The 18,480-nt window shown below is 38.1% G+C and overlaps 2 protein-coding genes across 2 annotated transcripts; both read left to right on the forward strand.

Moving 5' to 3' along the window:
• The first annotated feature begins 1,020 nt into the window (after positions 1-1,020).
• On the forward strand, positions 1,021-12,831 carry LOC111330149 (proline dehydrogenase 1, mitochondrial). Its single transcript, XM_022934960.2, has 11 exons — positions 1,021-2,028; positions 5,067-5,445; positions 5,558-5,622; positions 6,129-6,260; positions 6,385-6,446; positions 6,967-7,051; positions 7,298-7,390; positions 7,749-7,895; positions 8,790-9,061; positions 9,664-9,752; positions 10,659-12,831. The coding sequence occupies exons 1-11, from the start codon at positions 1,717-1,719 to the stop codon at positions 10,847-10,849; spliced, it is 1,827 nt and encodes a 608-aa protein (XP_022790695.2). The 5' UTR covers positions 1,021-1,716; the 3' UTR covers positions 10,850-12,831.
• Positions 12,832-15,260: 2,429 nt separating this feature from the next.
• On the forward strand, positions 15,261-18,263 carry LOC148717529 (uncharacterized). The gene is made up of 2 exons (XM_088743798.1): positions 15,261-15,371; positions 17,042-18,263. Exon 2 carries the CDS (start codon positions 17,054-17,056, stop codon positions 18,233-18,235), a length of 1,182 nt encoding a protein of 393 aa, XP_088599924.1. The 5' UTR covers positions 15,261-15,371; positions 17,042-17,053; the 3' UTR covers positions 18,236-18,263.
• Positions 18,264-18,480: the final 217 nt, after the last annotated feature.

Genomic DNA, 18,480 nt, shown 5'->3' on the forward strand with positions numbered 1-18,480 from the left:
ACTTAGTTTCCCTTCTTTGTACACACATTAAAAACTACCTGGTTAGCTTGCACATACAGACTTTTGGGATAGTCTCTCAAAGGGTGATGAGAAGACTCCATTGCAGGAATTGTTAAGTGACAAGGAAAGATAACAAGAATGACAAGACTAAACAAAAGCTGCGAAGGAAACCAAGTATTCCCAATTACTACCAGAAATAATTTGATTAGCAGTACTTAAGTATTTATACTTTTTCCATTAAGAGTAATCTTGATTTGAATTCCACAATTAAAATTGTTTGTATGGTGAATGGCTTCTAACTCCATTGAGGTAGGGTTTCATCAGTGGGTTTTAACAGCCTTCATAGTGCCCGAGATAAACATTGGCATAATCACGATTAATTTAGAGAGTGGTAAAATCCTTTATGTTTCCAAGTAATCTGGATTCTCCAGAATTTTTTTTTAATTCGACATTTTCTTTCCTCAGTCTACATCACAGTTCAGAGAAAACTTGCAGTTGACAGCGTCGCTATTTCCTAGAAAACTGAAGATCGAGAGGGTAACCAGTAACTACAAGCCAAATTACCACTGTCATTTGCTTTCACCATATCAGTTTCTTAATCTGCAACAGACGAATTGTTTTCTTTTTTAAATAGTTTACTGGGAAAACTTAAGGATATGGATTTAACGAGAATACCTTCGCCTCGTAATTGGTGTGAAAAAAGAAGAGATTACACCGTCTTTCCTCAAAGGAAAATAGCATACGAATTAGTACACATAAAACAGGATGCCTTATAGCTGGAGATCGAGTCATTCATACCTCTCTCAACGAGATATTCCGAGCCATTCGCCGCTGCGCTGCCATATTGAAATTCTGAAAGCTTGTTATGTAACGCAACTTTATAGTTTTGGAAAACAGTCACGTAGCGCGACGGAAGAGTTCATCGTAGGGCTCTCAATACTTAATAATTTATTTGTACATATACTCTGTAGAGATACAAGCTCGATGGCTTATTTAGTTTACCAATTTTTTTACGGTTGAAAACGAGAAAAAAGAAGCGTGGCTTTAAAAAATATATATGTCTATTTTGCAATTCAAAGTATCGAGCCGACAACTTTTCAAAACCTTATTAGCATTAATGAGGTACAGGTAGTTTCTTCGCTGTGTTCTCAGTGAGCAATGGTACATGGCACTTAGCAGCTTCGATATCTTTTCGCAGTGATTCAACAGTTATTCCAACAGTATGGGTGAGATTTGTGAGATTTAAACTGAATTTTAAAAACTTCTATTATTGAGGTAGTTTCATATTCCTCCTACTAATTGATCTTAAAACCTGTTTCCGTCATACGCACTGGGCTAGCCCTGTTATTTCAAAACTGTGGTCCAACTCAGCCGAACGCTTATCCATAATTAATTTTTTGTCAGCGAAAATGTTGCAAGTTTAATATAACTTTAGATCCGGTTTGTATGAAACATGATTTTTTTTTTTTCTAGTTTCCAAGTTTTTTTTCTTCTCCTCCTCTTTTTTTAACCACTTCTTAAAGTTTTCTTCAGGGGAAAAAGATCGATTATCGAAGAAAATTTAAGATTTGACGTATCAAACTACAGATACTCTGCAGACCAGGAAAAACCAGACAAACAGGTTGTAATCGAAATCACGTGCACAAAAATCGCGCCAACAATACAGAGGTGGGACTTGATGAAGGAACTGGAAGTAACTTGTCCATTACGTGCACAATGGCGAGGCACGTTAAGTGTTGCCGGTCGTGGAGATCAAAACTTCTCTTGAGCGGACGATCATCGAATGATACTCGATCGTTGCTATTTTCATTAAGAAGAAGTAGTCATAGCTTTGCTGAAGTTACAAGGACTGCAACAATTTCTCCTGATAGGGATCACACCTCTGCCAGTCCCGTCAATACAGGTGGTGGATTGAGCTTCAACGACGGCAAAAACGCGTTCCGATCGAAAACGACTTGGGAGATTATTCGGGCTTTGGCCATCTTTAGACTGTGCACTTTCGATATTTTGGTGAATAGAAATAAAGAGGTAAGTTTCGACCTTTTCCATTATCTCGTCTTTCTGAAGTAGCCTGGCAGTCTAGACACATCTTAATTCTTTCGTAACTTTCAGGTACAGCAGAATTTTAGTAAGATCTAGAAGTCGTCTGGGGCTCTTTATCCAAAAGGTTTCTTACCAAACAGTGTCGATACTTAAGATATTTTGTGGGGTAGTCGCGAATCACAGAGTGCGAACTCATTCTATCGTTGTGGTGATCCTCGTTCGGTGTTGTTTACATCAGAAGTAGTAACTCCAACTGTCAAATTGTTGTTGGAAACTTTCATATATATTTTATGAGTTGATTCCTGTTGAACATGATAGGATAGACGAAAAAAAGCTACTGAAGTAACTCAATGATAGCCTCTTCAAAATCTAACGTTGCTGGGGAGTGAATAAATTCAGTAGACGTCGAACCACTCTTGTACTACCCGACATGTCGATCGCGAAATTACGAAAAACATTAAGAAAATGGGAAACTGAAAACCATATTCCCTTTCTCGAATATAGGTAGCAGTTGATGTAAATGAAAATCTCAAAACATTTGTTGTCGCAGCACCAGTCTTGAAGTTATTAAACTTTAAAATTATTCTGTTGCGTAATTTTGAATCTCGAATAACAAATGAAGACAAGTAGGAGGCTCAACTGAAATGGTTGTCGAAATAATGTTAAATTGTGCTTTCCTTTATTAAAACAAAAGGTGTTCTAAGTCGAGTATAAAAGAGTTCTTGTCTTTAAATTAGATGAACAATTTTTTTGTGCTCGATTTCAAAATAAACTTTTCTCAAGCCTCTAAATTTTAATGTACTTATCAACTATGTATCGTTTTGGTGAGTTAATACATCTATTTCCTTGTGGGCTGTCAGATGCGATCATACATGAAGCGGCATGTCTCGACATGTGAGTGTATCAGAATCACTTGTAAGTATTGAGCTTTGGCCCGTTTCACAACCTCGCAGCGATTTAAGCTTCAACCAGTTTCGTTACTACAGTACTATTGTCTTACTCATTGGAATTGGAACACCAGTGTACACACCTCCAGAAAGATTGAACTAACAATTTACATTTACATTTACATATATCATCTTGCAACATCTATAACTGACATATATGCAAGGCTACCCCCAATTCCCAGTAAACAGGCCAGACCAAATCACAGGAATTTCATGAGTGGGTTCTTCAATGTCCCCTGCCTAACCTAATTATACCTAATTGATAAATGCAAGAGACGAGACCTATGGTTTATTCATCCTTATCCGAGAATACTAGAATGTCTATCAATTTCTTGATATTATAGAAAGGTAGCACATTCTCCTCACTTATTTTAAGACCTTGAGTGTTGGTCTAGCTGGGGCTCTAATGCACAACAGTCCAGTGCTCTAACCAATTGAGCTAACCGGGAGGCGGTCTTTGTCACTTGTCAAACATAAACATATGCACTAGTAAATAAGCTGTGTTGCTTTCAGGATCAGGAACACATTTTAAGTATTCTATAGGAAAATTCATTACTTGACGAGGGAATTCTGCACTAAATTGCACACAAAAACCGATATTGCATGAATCGCGAAGCAATGAGTGCGATATTGGTTTTCAAGTGCAATTTAATACGGAATTCATGAGTGAAGTCATGGATTTTCCTTGAATCGCATAACTGAATAAAAATGAGAAAAAAAAGGAAACAGCATCACTTAAAATTGTTATGTTTACATAGATGCGAAACACTATCACTTAGCCTCGTTTTCAACTCACAATTCCACACTAAATACCTTGCTTCGTTAACCATTCAGAATGTGAGATTTTATTCAATGATGCAATTCAGAAAGTCTATTCATTTTCCTAGAATGGAGCTCTTTATCATTCAACCTGATTGCTGATTTCAGTGTTAGATTACTCACGTCTTTTGTGGCACTTTTTGCTTAATTTTATAATATTCTATTAATTTTTTTCTATCTCCATTTTCTCAAAATTGATCAACCAGTTTATTTTAACTGAGATCAGAGCAAATTCATGTTACAGAGAAATTTGTACCAGGCAAACCCCATAATGAGGAAAATCTTTTAAGCAGCCATTGAGAAGAGTCATGTGGATGCTCATTTACAGTAGATACTGATTTTGGCAAGATTTCCATGACTCCATTAACTATGCATAGAGTGTTGCAGAGAAACCTTTACGTTTAGCCTTTATGAAATGGAATGCACAATTTATGTATGAGGTTATATGGAAATCTTTCCTTGATTTCACTTAAATTAAAGTGCACCTAGAACCAAAATTTTTTTTTCGCTTAACGAAATAAGCTTATTTTTTGGAGTATTTCTGTGCAAAAATTTTTTAATTTGGTCAAATCTTTAATTTTCTATGCCCAGTCAAAATACGGAAAATCGGCCGCCATCTTGCCCCACGACCGAGTTTAAAGAAGAATGGCTCTAGCGGGTAATGTGACGTCAAATCGAGAACACGAAAGTCTGCATCTCACACATTTTCACTTGTTTGGGAAGATTGTTGTCGATATTGTCCGAAATATGCCGACTAGGTGTGTTGTATGAAGAATGTATGAAGCGCGATACCCTCTTGCAAATTTCGCACGTTGCTACATCCTTCTACAACACACTTAGCCGGCATATTTTCGGACAATTATCAACTACAACCTTCCCAAACAAGTGAAAATGTGTGAAATGCAGACTTTCGTGTTCTCGATTTGACGTCACATTACCCACTAGAGCCATTCCTCTTTAAACTCGGTCGTGGGGCAAGATGGCGGCCGATTTTCCGTATTTTGACTGGGCATAGAAAATTGAAGATTTGAGCAAATAAAAAAATTTTGGCGCAGAAATACTCAAAATAATAAGCTTACTTCGTTAAGCGAAAAAAAATTTTTGGGTGTAGGTGCACTTTAACAATTTGAGCTTTACTTCATGTTATTTCAAAGTTCCTGAGGTCTTGTAACTGATACATAAATACAATATATCTACCAGACCCACTGAGCATTTTGCATCAATTTTTTTTTACTTTTGTACATGTGTCAATTTTAGTTGCTTCAGCTTGGTCAAAAGATTCTTGGAAAGCATTTGTTCAGGAAATTAATGAAGGCTTCTTTTTATGGTCATTTTGTGGCTGGTGAAGATCAAGAAGCAATCAAGCCAGCAATTGCTAATTTAGAGAAGTTTGGAGTTGGTGCAATTTTAGATTACTCTGTCGAAGAGGACTTGTCAGAGAGTGAAACCAAAAGTCATATAGGACAAAGTGCTGAAGACTCAGTGGATCCATCCGATGAACATGAGAAGTATAAACCCCATGAAGAATTTGCTGACAGGAGGAAAGGAGTGTACAGTGCCAGGACATATTTTTATGAAGGAGAAGAAGAATGTGAAAAGAGAGTCAACACATTTTTCAAATGCATTGATGCAGCAGGTAAGATCACAGTGTAAACCTAGTTGAATTTTAAACATGGGATAGATAGAATAGGTTGAGTATAAAAGCACTGCTGAAGTATGTTGAATTACCTTTTTTTAATGTATTACAGCAAATGCTTCCCAGGATGGCTTTGCTGCAATCAAGGTTACAGCCTTGGGAAGGCCTCAGATACTTGTGAGTAAAGCATATTTAGAAGATTAAGACAATTATTCCAACTCACTACTGATGCTAGCACAAGCACAAAGACTCAAGTTTAGACTAAATTTTTTAGACTAAATTTTTTAGACCATGGGAAAAAAAGAACTAAATAATGGCTTAACTCATTACATTTGTTTTGAAATAATTGAGGATCCTTGTCCCTTACTGGCTCTGAGCAGTTGGGTAATTGAATTGTGGCCAGGGAACTTGGTGTTTTACTTGTGATTTTAGACCAAATTGCACTCCACTCAGTTCGATTACCATTAAAGTTAATCTTAAAAAAGTGACTCAGATAGGTGCAAATATTCAATGACACTTTCCCTTCATTCAAAATTGACCAGAACAGCTATTTAGTGCCCAAATTTAGTGGATATGAGTACATAACTGTAAAGGCTTAGTAGTAGAATATAGAATGTATATTAGTTTTCGCCTTTGAAACTGATACATCATTAAATTCAAAAAGTATGCTTCCTTTCCTACAGATGAGAATCTCAGAAATTCTGAATCAGACGCAGTACTTCTTTGATCATCTGGCTTCAGATTCTGTCTTGATGGATAAGATTGGAAACAGTGTTGCTAGAGACAAGTTCTTTGAAGGCCTCAAAAGACTTGGGGTAATTGATACTCTCTTTTGAAGGGTTCACTTTGCACAGTTGTACAGTTCCAGGCAGTGTGAAGCAGAGTGATATTTTGATAGATGTTTGAATTAATTGCATGATCGTTTTTTTCCACTGTCAGGTTGAGATGAGCCCAGAAGAAGCAAACAGAATATTTGACTTGATTGACACCAACAAGTCAGGGTAAAATAAACTTCAGAATAATGACTATAATTTGTTTATTATGAAATGAGCATAAGATGATGTGAATTTTTAGCCAAATTTTCACTCCAACGTTTTCAAAAATTTTGCAAACTGTTGGTTAGCAACCTGTGTGATTATAATTTATTCTAATTAAAATTAAAGGCTGATGGCATGAGAGGCTATTTTGCTTTTTACTTGCAGAAAGCTTTTGTCCAATGTAGTTAGAATATTAGCCCTGCCTCACCCACCACACCCATTCTCCATTCATCAATACTCCCCACCCCCAGTGTTCTTTCAAGTGGACTCCCCATGTTTCTATTTCCCAGTGGGCCATTAAAGGCTTATACTGAATCCTTCTTTGACCCAACCAAAATACCACAAAAAGTCAACAGAAATGGCAATGTTAAGTGTGAAACAAATTTACAGCACTCGCTAACCATAATTTAGAGTTAAATTATTGCTATGTACTTGTTGTCATGTCTGGTCCTCACTAACTGCTCTTATATTTTCATTACTTTAGTGATATTGATGCCATAGAATGGCATGAGTTCTTGACCCCACAGCTGAAACTTTCTCAGTTATTCAAGGCAAAGCCTCAGGGGGATGTAAGTTTTTAAGTATTCATCTCCTTTTGAAAGAAAGTGGAATCTTGTTCACCTATAGATTGTTATCTTTTGCAAGGAGCTTCAGTATTTATAATTAATCTATTAATAATAGATTATTTTGCATATGCAAAATATTTTTTAGTAACACTTCGTGAAAAATGACAGTATGATTGTGTGGACTCAATGGATTTTCATAAATAAATGTAATTGGTTGATGGGGTTCACAGTAATTTTCTTTTATCATAGGAGAAGTCAGGAAGGGCAATAATTTCAGTTCTAACAAACGAGGAACTTGTTCAAATGGAAAACATGGCAAACAGACTAACAACTCTTGCTGAGGTGTGCTCTGTCTTCTTGTTAGCCCTTACTCTTAAAAAAGGCATACAACAACTACAAAAACACTTTTAGTTTTCCACTTGGTAAAAAGTACTACTAAATGTAGACTTGGATACACTGTAGTAAGTACTGTCAGTGATAAAACTTTTTCATGCCTCAAGTATTTCTTGCAAGGAGCTTGATAAAAGTTATTTCCAACAAAAGAAAAAAATGGTTCCATCTTAGCAAAGGAGACAATAGAAAGGGAAAAGGATCCTTGTTGCAACATTTGAGCTTAAAGAACTTTGTACTTGCACCTTCCAAGAGGATTCCACAAACAGAAACTTAATTTTTATGTGAACTTTATTTGTTTAATTATTAGCATGCTTCAAAAATTGGTGTGAGGCTTATGGTTGATGCTGAACAAACCTACTTTCAACCTGCCATACGACACCTCACATTAGACTTGATGAGGAAGTTCAACAAGGAAACACCACTTGTTATGAACACATACCAGTGTTATTTAAAGGTCAGTGTTTTTTTTTTTACAAGTTTTCACATACATGGAAGTCCTAGTATTTATTTAGTGCAGGTTGCACTATGTACATGTACCAGTGTTATTTGAATTGTCAGTGTTTTTTTGCAAGTTTCCACATACATCAAAGTCCTAGTATTTACTTAGTGCAGGTTGGTGTATGTATACGCATACCAGTGTTATAGAAAGGTGAGTGTTTGCGTACAAGTTTTCACATACATAAAAGTCTTAGTCTTTTCTTGGTACCTGCACTGTGTACAAGGGTAGATTAAGCCAAGAATTGGTGTGGCCCTTATCACCATAACATCAGAATGTATCTTCTATATACCTTTCTCCATACTCTTCTTCATATATTTCTTGAAATGCTGACAAGGAGAATTATTTAATCAATCAAGCACTTCTTTAGTTTTACCTGAATGTGTCAGCTCCAGGGGTAATATTGAAAAGAGAAGTTAAAATTGATACTAAAGTCACTCTTAAAGGTCAAGGGTTTGTTTTTTTGTTTTGTTTTTTTTGCCTCCTCTGGAGATTAAGGATAGGAACAATACTAACATGCTTCTGTTACTGAACCAATAGAAACAAACAGCACTTGATAGTACTATTTCATAGATTCCACCACTGTAAGGGCTAAGTCAAGAGGTCAAGAACTGATGTAAGGCTGCAGAAACTTCATGAATTAATTATACTAAATGTAACCTAAGAACCCACAGAGGGAAGCTATCTATAATTGTACTACATATTGCTACATCGCACTTGGTATGAAAACAATGCCTATAATGTTAGACTGTTGGTTGTTATGCTCTATTATTGTACTACATATTGCTACATCACACTTGGTATGAAAACAATGCTTATAATGTCAGATTGTTGTCATGCTCTATTCCCTAGGACACCTACACAAAGATACAGACAGATATAGAGTTGGCCAGACGAGAAGGCTACATGTTTGGTGCTAAGCTTGTGCGAGGTGCTTATATGGAGCAAGAGCGACTAAGGGCCAGCACAATAGGCTACCCTGATCCAATTCACCCAAGCTACAAGGCAACTAGCAAATGTTTTGATGAAGTTTTGAATGCAGTGTTAGAGGAAACAAAGAGAGGAAATGCTAATGTCATTGTGGCAACTCATAATGAGAATTCCATCAAAGTGGCCATCAACAGGTAATTTTGTGGTTTACCATCACCCATTAAAGCTCAAACCACCATCTGTTTAGCTTGAGAGAAAGCTCTCGTGTTTTAGGTTCATCTTGCAGCCCCTTTCCAGCCACAGCCACCTATACATTACACCATCGGCAGCCACTTGTGGGAAAGGATATTGAATCCCTTGGGTCGTGATATAAATTCTGCCATTCATTCCATTCAAATTGCATTTTGTTGAGATTTTTAAAATAAAGCACCAATTTCTTTACAATAATAAGGGGGTAAGTTTTCACAGAAACTATGGTGCTGCATCCGTCTGCATGAGGGAGTATAACAAGACAATGTGGTTTTATCAACCGAGTTGATGTAAATTTGCCAACTTACTCATCAACTCAGTTGTTAAAACCAAATTTTATTTACAACCTTCTCAACTTTAAATTGACTTTGCTTTTGATGTCCTAGTGCACAATATGACAGTTGCACTGCCATATAGCATTTTGCACTGCCATATAGCATTTTGCACCCTGTAATTGTGAACTGCTGAGGGCCTGTGGCAAATGGGATACTATTATTTTCTTCATGATCACACAGAGTTAGAACAAGTTTTTTCTATCTTCCCATAGGATGCACGAGTTGGGAATTTCACCTCAGGAAAGGAAAGTCTTCTTTGGACAGCTCTTTGGAATGTCTGATGCAATATCATTTACATTAGGTATTTACAGTTACACATCTATATTTTGTGCAAGATAGGAATGCCTTTAGTAATGGTGTACTTGGCTCTTGCATGCAACCTGGCAGTGCCCTTACAGGGAAGGAGAGGTGTGGCCCAATGAGGCAGGGGAGGAGACAATGAGTAATTCACATTAGTTATTACACGACTCGGGCAGTCAGAGGGCCAATAACTAAAATCAACCAATCAAAATGCTCTATTGCCGATCAATATTCTTTCAGTATTGGACCGGGCACTGTCCCGAATGGTCCCGAATGATACCGCACTTTTGTCCCTTTGAACTTAAGTCGTATAATAAATCTCTTATTAACCAAGCTTGCTTGGGACCGTACTGGAAGAATATTGGCCCTCGGGTCTTTTTTGTACGGACCGAGCGCAGCAAGGTCTGTGCTGTCAAGACCTCAGGCCTATATTCTCCCAGTATGGCCCTCCCACTTGGTTAATAAGACATATATATGTCACTCAGATGGAGTAAAGGAGGAGGTTGTATTTATTGTGCTTTTTGATGAAATGTCTTCTGCTTTACACTGCAGTCAATTATATCACAGACCTCTTCCGAAACATACACTGGTTAATAGATTCCAATTGAATATATGAACTTCATATATTCATCGTATCAGATTCCAAATGTCATGTTATGAATCATGAGGATTCCAATTCACAATATTTGTCTATCATTGCTGTTGTCAAGTATAGTCATGCTTGATGACTTGAATTAAAATTGCAGGTTGGCTTGTAGCCTCACTGTTCACAAGTTATTAAAGGTTCAGTAACAAATTCTGAAACAGAACCTCAGATATTCCTGTATAATACCAGTGTCCTGAGGTTTAAATTCCCATTGATTGCTATTCATCACTTCACTGAGAACAATTCTCATCTCTGATTCAGGTAATGAAGGGTATGCTGTGTACAAGTATGTTCCATTTGGACCTGTAGAAGACGTTCTGCCATACCTCTCTCGAAGAGCAATGGAAAATAAAGGCCTTCTTAAGGGGGTGCTCAAAGAGAGAGGCCTTCTCTGGGGGGAACTCAAGAGGAGGTTCCGAGAGGGAGAGCTGAGGTACAACCCAGCACTGTGAGAAAATGTTGGTTCTTCAAAGAGAACTAGAAGCACACCTTGCTTTCAAAAGTTCTACAACCTGGAGTTCCTTCAACTGTCATCAGATAACCATAATGATAGTAATGTTTGATGAAGTTAGATTTGTTATTAAATATGATACGGGTAAAATTTAAATTCTAAGTCAGTATCCCTTTTTTTGTTGCTTTATGGTTCAAACAATGATCTCAACCCAATGCATTGTAAAGTTCCTGTCCCACATTTATGGAAAATTCAGGTTAGTCTATTTACAAGTATATTGGAAATTCATACAATACACAAGAATTGCAATGGATAATTAGGAGGAAGAAACAAGTCATTCAACATTGATGAAAGGATAAAATAATATTGAAAATTGGACAATTTAGGACTAAACTTAGATAATATTTCTACAGCCACAGAATGTAATGATTGTATGTAAATTAGTAGGGCTGTTCAAATTTTCTTGACAAACATTCAAAGGTATTGGCCTTATAAATAGGAACTGGACAGAAACCAGTGTTTAGGAAAAAAAAATTCTTGGGTTGGGGTATAATTGACTCAATTTAATCATAATACTGGTCTCTCTTTTCATCCAGATAGTGATTGTAGTGTCATGTGCTGGAAATTGTGTTATTAAATAGTAGTATTCCTTTGAAATAACTTGTTGATTTTTAAGATTATTTCTTCTCTAGAGTTTGTAATATGTCACAGCCAGGTGCAAAGAATATGAATTGAGAATACTTTCTTTGATTATGGCACAGAATATGATACACGCATTAATTGTTTAGAAGATTGTAGGATACATGCATTTTGTGGGGGTTGGGTGCACTTTTCAAATTTTTTGGATTTTAATGTTAAAACAACCATTTTTTCAAAGTATTGTATGGAACAAGAGCTACGTTTTCAATGAGGATTCATTCCTATTTTTGAATGATGTTATCAGTGGTACTGTTATTTAATGATGAAAAATGATGCATTCATAATTCTACTCTCAAAATTAAGATTTTATTGTGTTCCCATTATTTTGATTGTATCCACATGCATTTAATAGTTGGGTGTACTTTTTCAATATTTTTAAGATTTAAAACGCATTTTTTAAAATATTGTGCAGAAGAGCATTCTTTTTATCTTAATAAGGGATTCATTCCTATTCTTCAATGAGGTCAGGAGTAATCTGTCATTTAATGAAAAATATTGCATTCATAATTCTAATTCCAAAATTTAATTGAGTAAGCTGGTATCTGGAAAATAATAGGGGAATTTCTTGTGTAGTAGGTGGCCACAGTAAAATCCAATCTGGGGAAGATGCAAATAAATGTAAATTATAAAATAGAATTTAGCAATGGGCTTAGGGTAGAGTGGATTAAGTTGCCAAATTAATGAATTACTTTTGAGGTTCCCAAAGTCTGGGATTGGTTATCCCTGCCACCAGGGTCTAAAAGTAGAGTAGCTCAGAGTTACTGTCATGATGAACAAAAAATTTGTGTGATTTGAAGTGTTGTAGATTAGTAGTTGATTAGTTCACTCTGATCTGCGTCTAGTGATTGTGATAAGTTGTTGTTATTTCTGGGTCTTGGACTTACAAACAGAGGTTGTAGAAGTCTTGTGAGATTCATATTTTACGATATGCAAACCCTCCTTTTGTAATACATGATAATGACTTTGTCTGAGTTGTAGTTTTCTTAGACAAATATCCCATTTTTGAGATGTTACTGCCTCTAAATCAGAACAAGGCCCTAGTACACATCCATTCATGAGAGAATCAGACTAATTTGTTAGCAAAATAATTCAATAATGAAACAAAGACTCACTATGGTAATACCAATAAAGGCACAAAAAATGGACTAGTTAAATAGTTATGCCTGAAAAAACATTATTATTGGAGGTAAGTATATAATGTAAAGTTGTAAATGACAATTTTTGTCCTCATTGAATGAACAAATAAAGAGATCACAAGATGGCTTGGTGGTTACACTTCTACAACATTTGTTAAATCATCTATGGATTCTTGGTTTAGGGGAAGGGGGAAGCAATTGAAAGCCTGACAAAATTATTCTCAAATATGTGTTCCACACAAGACAACCAACATAAGTTAATAAAATTATCATATGGTCTTAAAAGCTATGACAAGTCCCAATGGATAAACATTTAGCTTTAGGACATCTACCATTCATTGGGATAACGTGGAGGGTTTCATAGCAGGAATTGTACATTTTTGTTCAGTTAACTGACCACAATATGAAAAAATCTAACTTTCAGAAGAACTTATCACATAATTTCACTTTAAAATATTTTCCATCAGGAGAAATAAGATAATGCCACAGAATAATGGAGTAGTTCTTGTCATGGCCCTTTTGTTATGGTTCAGTGCAGTTAGCAGTGCTGCTGAAAGCCACCAGTTCCTAGTGACAAGGGCTTAGTCTTGATCCCAATCTGTGCACAATGTTTTAGATCCATCTACAGAGTAAAAGTAAAATCATTGTTTTCAAAGTCACTCTCTAATGTTTTGGGAAACTCTTCCTGATGTTTTGTTCCAGTAACATTTGTTCAGTGTTCAGCAAAAGTGGACACACACACACACACACAAAAGTGGTACACTGGAACCACTTCCACTTTTTTTGGCCACTTTCACTTCCTGGAAGGTCCCCTCTTTGCCACCACTATTTTAAGTATACATGGTGCATGGATTTTTCTAAAATTTGTGCAAGAAAAGGAGCCAGAATCCCCCTTCATTACAGATATTTCATGCTCCACAAATTTTAAAGGGAAAACTTATGATCTCTTCTTGTATGCCAGGTCTCAGGGAAAGTGTCTCTTTCATGAAATGAATCAAAAAATTCACAAGTTACATATACATCAGTAAGCAAATCACACTACATAACACATGCGTCCTTCTGTTCCTAGGTCACAAATTAATTTTGGCCTTGTTCATTTGTGATATATAAACCCTTTGCCATCTTCTCTGCAGGGCCTTGCTACATGTATAAAGATGTGCACTGATAAATGATGACGAAATCAGAAGGAAACCTACTTATATCTCATCTTACTCAAATCATCTTTTTTAAACATAGTGCCACATAGTGCAAAATGAGGCTTGAGGGTAACTCTTGCAAATGGTGTGATTCTGCCTCGTCATCATACGCACTACGAAGTCACGTGAGAAAGCACCAGCCGCTCAAGTGGTCAGTGCACTTCCCGCCTTGCTCGAGTCGGTCAGCACAAAAAACAGGCGCGGTGTTAGAACAGTTAATTCGGAAAATTTTCTCAATTTAGCCGTGAGGTACATTAGAAGGTGTCTACGTATCAAACTGGAAGCAAAACAAATCGTCAATAGAGCCGAAAATGACAGAATCTCAACTTGCTGAAAATGGCGCTGCGCCAAGCAACAGCGAGTCGGCCATCGTCGCGGCCATCAGTTCCATGAGCGAGCTGCTAGTTTCTTCCATCACTTCACTGAAGTTTACCATGACTGAATCCCTCGGTCAGATGAAGGACACCATTGACCACCTCGCAATCGACGAAGGTTCTTTAGAGGAAAATGCTGAAACTGAAGAACAGCTAGAAATAGCCGCCTACATGGACCAACGATCCACACAGCAGTCGGACAAAAACCAGCAATCTGGGTCCGCAGTGTCAAATAGTGGGGCTAAAAAGCCTACAAGTTCTCAAACAACTGAGCAGAGCATTAACACTCTGATAAATCAGAGCTCTGAATCTCAGCGTGATGTTCCTGATGGGGAAATTGACCTACTGTCAGGCATTGCAAACGATCTCAAACTTGATCAAAAGAAGGCTCCTGCTATAAATGAGCAGATCGCCAAAATTGTCCATGGCTTAATGAGAGAAAAGCTTACGGACGAAGTTCTGACGGCGACACAGAATCGCTATAATACGCCAGAAAACTGTGAATGTCTCACCAGCACGAAGGTCAACCATCTCATTTGGGATAAACTTAAACCCGACACGAGGTCTGCTGATATCAAGTTGCAACGAGTGCAATCCAACCTTGTCAAAGGGCTCATTCCTGTAGTTTCTATGGCTGAGAAACTTGTGCAGGCACGGGATAAAATTCCCAAAGATGCCTTGGATGCCCCTTATTTAATAAGAGCGGCCACTGATGCCATTGCTCTGATAGGTGCCGCTAATTTCGAGTTAAACATGCGGCGCCGGGAGAACATCAAGCCCGAGCTAAACGAAGACTACAAGCATTTGTGCTACAGCTCGGTCCCATTCACAGACTTCTTGTTTGGCAATGATGCCGATTTGTCTAAACAACAGAAAGATCTCGCGGAAGCGACCAAGGTCAGCAAAAAGCTTAACCCCAAAGTGGAAGGCCACAAAAGCAATGGATACAGAGGTTACAAACAAGCAAAGTCCAAAGCATTTGGCTACAAGTACTCCTCACGTGGTCCAGGCACTCAGATCAATAAACATTTAAACTGGAAAAGGCCAGGCCCCCCTTACAACAAAAAGGACGAGGGGAGGAGGCCAAACAAATAGGGCCAGAAAACCCCTTAAATGAGGTAAGCTATAGCACAAGTTATTTTCGAGCTGGTAGATTGCAACAATTTGTCCCAGCATGGAGAGATATAACTGACGACCCAAAAGTTTTAGATTGGGTTGAGCACTGTCATTTAGAATTCGTAGATGATGTATCCCCAGTACAGGAACTGGGTTATAAGGTCATCAAATTCAATGATACCGAATCTGCTATTATAGATTCTGAAATTGTTAAACTCCTTAATAAAGGTGTAATTGTGGAGTCTACTCACTCTCAGAGAGAATTTGTATCATCCATTTTCCTTAGACTCAAAAAGAATGGAGTGGACTACAGGATGATCCTAAATTTAAAGGAGTCAAACCAGTTCATTGTTTACCGGCACTTCAAAATGGACTCACTCAAGACAGTGACAGATCTAATGACCCAAGGATGTTTTATGGCATCTGTTGATATAAGAGATGCATACTATACAGTGCCAATTGCCATAGAACATCAAAAATACTTGAAATTCATGTGGTGGGACAAATTGTATCAATATACCTGCCTACCAAATGGGTTGGCATCTGCCCCTAGAATTTTTACAAAACTGTTAAAACCAGTGTTTAATGTACTCAGGCAAAAAGGTTATTTGTCTTCCCCGTACATAGATGATTGCTACCTTCAAGGAGCTTCATACGGGGAATGTTACGAAAATGTACTAGAAACTGTTATGTTGCTCAGGGAACTTGGGTTTCCTATTCACGAAGAAAAATCAGTGCTTGTACCATCTCAGGTCTTGACATGCCTGGGATTTGTACTTAACTCAATCACAATGACTGAGCAGCTTACTGACAGCCGAAAGGAGAAACTGAAAAATGCCTGTCTCAACCTAGTTAACAAAGAGAACTGCACAGTCCAACAAGTGGCAGAGGTCATTGGGCTGCTAGTGTCAAGTTTGCCAGGGGTAGAACTTGGCCCTTTACACTATCGCAGTCTTGAAAGAGATAAATCTAATGCCTTGAGAGAAAACAAAGGCAACTTTGGGTCTTCAATGACCCTCTCCCCCAGTTCTAGGGCAGAACTCAATTGGTGGATAACTAATGTGGATACCTCAAACAAACTTATTTCTCATGGTCAACCAGAACTCCTCATTCAAACTGATGCCTCTACCCATGGCTGGGGAGGTGTGAGGGGAGACCAGAGAACAGGGGGGAGGTGGAACCAACAGGAAGCACCCCATCACATTAACTATCTAGAATTATTGGCTGTACTCTTAACGTTAAAGGCTTTATGTGGAGAATGTGCTAATTTGCACATTCGGGTTCAATGTGATAATACCACTGCAGTTTGTTATATCAACAATATGGGTGGCTCAAAGTCCCCCGACTGCAACTCAGTCACAAAACACATATGGGATTATTGTGTTGAGCATAACATTTGGTTAAGTGCCTCACATCTGCCAGGATGTGAAAACACTGAAGCAGATAGAGAATCTAGGCACTTTAATGACCATACTGAATGGAAGTTAGAGTCAAAAATATACCAGTCAATAACCAAGCGACTTGGTCAGCCAAGCATTGATTTGTTTGCATCTCGCTTAAATAAACAATGTACAGTCTATGCCTCCTGGAGGCCTGATCCAGATGCACTGTTTGTTGATGCATTCTCTGCCAACTGGAATACTTTCTTCTTTTATGCTTTCCCTCCATTTAGTCTGATTGGGAAATGTCTGGAAAAAATTCAAGCAAACAAAGCAGAGGGAATACTGGTGGTGCCCTTCTGGACATGCCAAAGCTGGTATCCCAAACTGATGCGACTACTTGTGGCTCCTCCACTGATCATCACACCCAGGGCAACACTCCTAACACTACCAGGGTGCCAGAAACTTCATCCACTGAGGAAAAAGTTGAATCTGTTAGCATGTCATTTATGCGGAGACTCTACAAAAACAGAGGCTTTTCTGAAAGAGCAACCAACATTGTCTTGCAATCCTGGCACCAGTCATTCCAGAAACAGTATGATGCCCACATCAGGAAATGGCTTTTCTTCTGCACTAAAAGGCAAGCAGATCCTATTTGCCCTACTATAGGTTTGGCTGTGGAATTTTTGACAACCCTTTATGATGAAGGATTGAGCTACAGCAGTATAAACTCTGCAAGATGTGCCCTGTCTGCTATTTTAGACAGTCCTGACTCAGTTCACCATACCTTTGGTGGGCACCCTGATGTCAAGAGGTTCATGAAGGGCGTCTTCCAAAGTAGGCCCCCTCTTCCTCGTTATGGAAAAACTTGGGATGTCAACTTGGTACTCCAGTACATTGGCACTATGGGCAACTCCCAAGAACTCTCTCTTAAGGACTTGACATTGAAACTCGTGATGTTAGTTGCTTTAACCACAGCCCAGAGAGGGCAGTCATTGCACTTTTTAGACACTCTGAACATGGTACAAGAGGAGACTGCTTATACGTTTCTGCTTGATAGTAATTTAAAACAAAGCAAACCTGGCAGGTCAACCTCTGAATTAGTTGTTAAGTTATATGCGTACCCACATGACCGCAACCTTTGTGTAGTCAATGCTTGTTCAGTATACCTTGATAAGACTAAGTCACTACGTGGCAGAGAATCTCATTTGCTCATAACTCATCAGAAACCACATAAGAGAGCCAGCAGAGACACAATAAGACGTTGGATCCAGCAAATGATGTTGAAGGCTGGCATAAGTATTAATGTTTACAAGCCTCATAGTACCCGCTCAGCTGCTACCTCCAAGGCTAAGGTCAACAATGCCTCCCTTGCTGAGATAATGCAAACTGCTGGCTGGAGTTCAGCAGCCACTTTCGCTCGGTTTTATGATAGGGAGATTGAACAAGGTTCCTCGTTTACTAACAGGGTACTCAGCCTAAGTTAAATTGGTATTAAAGAGTTTCTTCTGATTATAGCGTGTGCTATCAGTTGCTTTGAAATCTCACGTGACTTCGTAGTGCGTATGATGACGACGCAGAATCAAAAATTAAACGAGACTTACCTTAAGTCGATGTTTGATTGGGATTCTGCCGAGTCATCAGTAGCACAAGAAGTCACGCCCATACCCTGTAGAGGTATTTATACCCGCCCACACTTCTTGTGCTACTATTCACCTGATTAGCACACTCA

This window comes from Stylophora pistillata, chromosome 13 (assembly GCF_964205215.1).
Source record: "Stylophora pistillata chromosome 13, jaStyPist1.2, whole genome shotgun sequence".
In the NCBI taxonomy this organism is placed as follows: Eukaryota; Metazoa; Cnidaria; class Anthozoa; order Scleractinia; family Pocilloporidae; genus Stylophora; species Stylophora pistillata.